The sequence below is a fragment of the Clinocottus analis genome, unplaced genomic scaffold (genome assembly GCF_023055335.1).
Source record: "Clinocottus analis isolate CAN_PGR_092001 unplaced genomic scaffold, fCliAna1.0.p SCAF_13, whole genome shotgun sequence".
In the NCBI taxonomy this organism is placed as follows: Eukaryota; Metazoa; Chordata; class Actinopteri; order Perciformes; family Cottidae; genus Clinocottus; species Clinocottus analis.
In genome coordinates, this window is record NW_027175854.1 from 2,763,367 (window position 1) to 2,769,123 (window position 5,757).

Here is a 5,757-nt window from a genome sequence, read left to right on the forward strand (position 1 = left end):
TCTCAGTTTATCGTGCATTAATGGATCCTGAGTGCTTCAGAGTTTAAAGAAGGGCATTTCAAAGCAATCTAGAGGTGGGAAAAAGACAGAACAAAAAGAAGTATAAAATCAAGAAACATTTGATGATTTCATTAAGAACAATATGATTGTTTCAAATAGAAGAAATAAAACACACATTGTCCAAATGGCCCTGGCTATACTGAAAACAACAAACCCAACAGGGTAGTAAACATTATTTAAACATGTGCATCCTAACAGCCTTTTAACTAATGCAGGAAAACAAACTCCAATAAGTGAGTGAACTTGTGAAAAGAAAGCTCTCGTTTGATTTCTAACTTTTGTTCAAGTATGTGTAAGTATGTGTATAACCCTTGGATTTCAGTTGTTCGTCCACTGAATTTCCTCTTTGCGATGCTAATCAAGCTCTTTAAATGAAAAGCTAGCTAACATTGTTAAACATCAGAGTACTGCACACATGACTATCATGACATTTAGGGTCGATAGACAACAACAAGGTGCTTGATACAAAATCAAACATGAAAGCATGGAGGACATACATAAGTATTAATACATTAACTAGTGTTGTCCTTGTGCAACTTTCTGCTTTTACACTAGCAATGTAAAAAGTTTTTTTTAATCATCAGCAATAAGCACTAAAGTAAGAATGACAGACTTGTCCCATAAATCCCAAACTTAAACCGCAGTTAAGACATTGACGGAGTAGACACACGTGAATAGAAAACTTACATAGAAACATGTATATTGTTGGTTAGCTGGCGACCAAAAGCTAATGTTGAAGGTAGCCATGGAGGCTAACTAACGTTAGCTGGTGGTTTGCAGCGCGAGACCCTTCAGTGCATCGAGCACTCAACAGTTGGTTCTTCCCATTCACGCGCTGCTTATAAACGTTGCACAAAGTGCACTCAAACGTCTCAAAAACACATCTCTGGACACCACAATTGTTATTAGTCTCTCTTGAGCCAGAGTATAGAGTTTGTTTCAAACTTCCGTGTCCACTCTTCACGTCCTGTGGAGTTTCTTCCCCAGTGGTACCCGGACCGAAAGCGCTTCAATCAAGACGGTGAAGAGAAATCGGGAAACTCGGCCGGCCACAGACCGACGACTCTTCCTGTGGGTCCTTCCCTCCGTGTACATCCGCCGAGCTCTTCGTTGCCGTCCCCTCGGTCCACGTACTTATTCATCGCTCTCACGTGAAAATCTGAGCAATAAACTTTGGCCGAGGACCAGTTGTATCGCTGGTGCCGCCATACTTCCATACGCAAGGTGGTTTACAGAAATATGTGGGTGGGGCGACGCGTGACGTCGCGTGCGTGCGTGGGCTCGTACAGGGGAGCAGGGCAAAGGTTATATGGTGCTGGGAGTGCAGGACAACTCCACGAGGTCATACTGAGACATTAGTTGAAGAAAAAACCGTCTTTTCAATTTTTTTTTATTTGATCAAATTCGCTGGCTTGAGAGTTAAGAGAGTGTTTTCACAGCTTAATTTGTATCTCAGTTCCTCTCATGGTGTAAAACAGTGGTTCTCAACCTTTTTTCAGTAACGTACCCCATGTGAAATATGTATTTTTTTATTTTTAAGTACCCCCCAAACCATAAAGCATTTTTTTCAGTGTCTGATTTAATATAGAATATATACAAATCAGTTGATGAACTTACACTTATGTTTATTAAATAACTATTTTCAAAGGATGCTAATTTTAAATGAATTTGTCAAAATGTTCACATACCACAATTTGAGAACCACTAGTGTAGAAAGAGAAGAAAAATACACATATGTGATGATGACACTGTAAAGTGTCTTTTTTTTGGTACACTGATAACAGACCAATATAATTAAAAGATAAACCCTGTTTCTCAAACATTCAACCAAAACACACCACACTGAGGAGAAGTAATGGATTTTATAGAAAATGTATTGCATACAAAAAAATACTGTATCACACCACACATTATCAAAAGTGTCACACTAAACTTCTGTAAAACGTAACAGTTATTCTAGTGAATTCTGCAGATTTAAGAGAAATACATATCAGTTTTATCAGTCAATTCAGTCAATGTTTTGTTACATCAAATTCACTTATAGCTGTTCAACTGTACAACAGGACTATCACTGTAAGAATGGTTCTTTGAAAAATGGTTAATCTATCCTCAAATAGGTAGACAGTCCTAGACATAGCCGCTTGATTAGGTCAAAGTTTTGTGGTCTTTAACCTTCCTGTTCCAACAGCTTCTGTTGTGTCAACATTACGATCTCCTCCATTACTTCTGGTTTCAAGATGTCCTTAACCTACCCAGGGAGCATAAAACAAAGAATTGAATATCAGTTAAGCTGAAAAGTGCACTGTATTTTGTTACGGAGACACACAATCTTCAGCAATAATTTCTACTTTAGTGTCCTGTGAGTTGTAGCTTGAATGGAGATTAAGAAAGACATAAAACAACTGGGTTGAGCTTGGTTAGATGGCTTAATTGGCAAGAGAGAAGACTTTGCAAGTGAATGCCTACATCAACAATTAAAAATAACTATTGTCCATGTAATATGCAATATGTGCCACATAGATACACAACAACAATATTGTGATAGCATATTTGCTAAAATACTGATATTATATGAGCACTGTATTCACAAGAAGCATTCGTGATTAAATTATCAGCTGGCTGCCCCAAAGAGCAGTGAAATCAATCACGGTTGCTCCACAATGTTTCAGAACAGCAGAGTCAAAGTAGAGAACTGCAATCAATTGTTGCATTCCAGTAGGTTTCCAATATGAACACCAGATGGCACAATACATCACAAAAACAATCTTTTTTTTTCATTAACATTGCTTTACATATAAAAGACAGTGTGGGTAATTAAAAAAGAATTGTGTGCAGTTTAACATAGATAATCTGATTGCTTCCTACCTGATGCTGAACTGAAGATTCATAGCAATAGAGAACACTGGTGTCATACAAAAGAACCTTGTGTGCAGACAAAGCCAGTAGGCAGTTTCTTAGCCGTGAAATCACCTCTCGATCTGGCAGACTAACAGGCTGGGAGGGCAAAGACAATATGAATAAATTAAATGTAAACATGGACATACAGTTTGGATGCAGTAGATTCATATGAAGTAAAAAAGTAGAGGAGACCTAAACAAGATCGGGTTAACTTTTTAATCCATGCGTATCTTTAATCAATATATTGACAAGTGAATCTATGAAATAGTGTTCTGTTCCTACCTCCAGGCTGGTATAAAAGCCCCCAGCCTCCTCCTCCTGTTGTTCAGGTGTGGGATACAACCACACAAACCCGTTATTCCCGAGGATCATGGATGCACCACAAGGCAGGTTATGGAAATGGGTTTTCTGCCTCTTGATCAGAGAAGGAGACAGCTGTACCAGCACTCCTTGACCCAACTGATGGTCAAAACAGAATATTAGGTCAAATTAGGTAAGAAGAAAACAAATTGTATTCATTTGAGCATATACTATACATTTGTTCCGTTTGTTGACTTTTATTGTTGCATCTTAACAGAGTACAAGTGGACCAGCAATGAAAAGTAGAATATCACTAAATAGTTACCCATCTTGCACTAATGTTACATTTCTACACATTTATTATCATCTCCAAATAAGTCAAACACTAACCACTATGTGAATCATCATGTATGTATAACGAGTTGTACTGACATGGTTACAACCCCAAAATGTGTATATTTTGGGAATTCCAAGGTTTGCAAGCCATATCTGTGATATCACTGTCCACACACGAGTGTATTCTGGCCCTTTGTTTACATTGTGATTTGTTCATTTGAGACACAAACAGTGAGTCATAGAGCCAGTATCATCACAGTTGCATTCTGCACAACGTCTTTGTGTACACTTGCTTCACTTACTTTTCCATATTTTAAACTACGGGTGTGCATGGATAGGGCTCCATCTGAGAAGACAGACTGCACCTCTGCCTAAAAGCACAGGAAAAGAGCAACAACAACAATATGAGGGAAAATAATGACATGTAGAAGCTAATGAAACATTATAATAAACTATGAGTTACACTGATGAGATCGCCCTCCTGAAGGTATTCTCTCATGGTGAGCTCATCTTCTGCTGATCGTCTCCTCTAAAAGAAAAAATCAAATAAAGATTTTAAGCAATAAATACAACATAAAAAAACTTCCCTGCCCAAACCCATTTCCTGTCTTTTATTATAATGCTAGATCAGTGTAATACACAGAACAATTCTTCCAGTGAATCACGTTTTCTAGCCTCTCACCAGCTCTCCTCCAGGCAGATTAACAGAGGACAACAAGAGAACCGAGTCCAGCCGGGAGTTGGTCTCCACCTTCCACCTTTTCTGTTGTACCTAAACATGTCACAAAAACACACCCATATTGATAAATATGTCTTACTAACAAAAATGACAACAGCTTATATTTTTAGGATACATTTAAAATGTAATAAAGAGATGTGGCAGCAGTGCTTTACCTCTGTGATTCTGCCAACCACCACATCTCCAACCTCACCGTTGAACCTGCAATTCAATAACATAACACTTTTAATTACGTAATTATAATTGCTTAACTTACCATAAAACTTGCATGTGTCCTTTCACACTAAACCTTCGGACTATACATGTTTAAGAGCTTAAATGTAATCACTTACCTGGTTTTAAGTGGTCTGACACAGATCAGCTTGTCTACTCTCTGCACCTCTCCCGCAACTGAAGCTGTCAGCTTGTCATCATCAACATAGGTGCCATGACCCCTGGAGATAAATGATATATACCAATGATGAGCTAAAAACAGGAATGTGCCAATTCAAACGCTGGTCGACCACCACAAGGTAATCACAAACAACCACAGACAGAGTTTTATAAGATTAAATTATTATTTTGTTCTTGCATTATATATTTTATGTCAGTCTTAAAAGCTGAGAGGATTTACACTGATCACGGTTGATGACACACCAGGCAGGCTGGACACAAGGTGTAAATCTTTCAGCAACCCCATTATCATTATGGTCAGAGTACAACCAGAAAACTTGCAGCTTTTGTAATCAGCTAAACCGTGAAAGGGAGGTTGCTTAACGTTAAACCTAGGTGCAACCTGCTTACTGACTATGTTTAATACATAGTCACAATGGCGTGGCCTCGAGACACAGCAGGCAATCACACCACCGGTGCCCCAACATAAGGCCTACCTCATGAAGCCGGTGTCTGAAGTGATAACATCGCCGGGGACGACCAGATCTTTTCGGTCGAAAGCAGAAACGGACAACGACACTGCTTTTTGAATAGTTGGTAATCTCATGTCAGCAGCCATGCTTCTTTTTAGTTTCTTCTTCTTCCCTCCCGAGGCAGTTGGCAAACAACTCTACGTATTACACCGCCACCTACCTGTCAAAGTACTAACGTTACTGTATGTTGAAAACACTTAATTTTTCCAGAAACAATGAATACATGGAAAATATTGTATTATTCAGTGAGCTAGCTTGTTAAACTTCTTTTTTTCTATTTCCGTTTTTCTTCTTCCTCCTCCGCTACTTCTTGATGATGTCTAGTAGCGTGTACTACTCACTACCGCCACCTGCTGCTGATAAATGTGTAATACCATATTACCGTTATATATTTCTTTTACCAATTCCGAACCAATACCAAGTACCGTAAATTATGGATAAATCTGAGATACATACGATTTTATGAGCTACCTCTCTATATTATATTATATTATGACCCATATGTGTGTGTGTGTGTTA

At 38.5% G+C, this 5,757-nt stretch overlaps 1 protein-coding gene across 1 annotated transcript; it reads right to left on the reverse strand.

The window, feature by feature from the left end:
- Positions 1-1,903: 1,903 nt before the first annotated feature.
- exosc2 (exosome component 2) lies at positions 1,904-5,521 on the reverse strand. The gene is made up of 9 exons (XM_068574402.1): positions 5,203-5,521; positions 4,666-4,767; positions 4,489-4,534; positions 4,277-4,366; positions 4,058-4,123; positions 3,897-3,965; positions 3,241-3,417; positions 2,926-3,054; positions 1,904-2,308 (listed from the first exon to the last, which is right to left on the reverse strand). The coding sequence occupies exons 1-9, from the start codon at positions 5,322-5,324 to the stop codon at positions 2,228-2,230; spliced, it is 882 nt and encodes a 293-aa protein (XP_068430503.1). The 5' UTR covers positions 5,325-5,521; the 3' UTR covers positions 1,904-2,227.
- Between the last annotated feature and the right edge of the window lie 236 nt (positions 5,522-5,757).

Excerpts from the sequence above, each read along its gene's own strand:
- exosc2 (XM_068574402.1), bottom strand. The coding sequence starts at position 5,324 with ATGGCTGCTGACATGAGATTACCAACTATTCAAAAAGCAGTGTCGTTG. Across the intron at positions 3,055-3,240 it reads GCTTTTATACCAGCCTGGAG|CCTGTTAGTCTGCCAGATCG; the intron begins GTAGGAACAGAA and ends TTGCCCTCCCAG. Across the intron at positions 2,309-2,925 it reads AATCTTCAGTTCAGCATCAG|GTTAAGGACATCTTGAAACC; the intron begins GTAGGAAGCAAT and ends CTCCCTGGGTAG.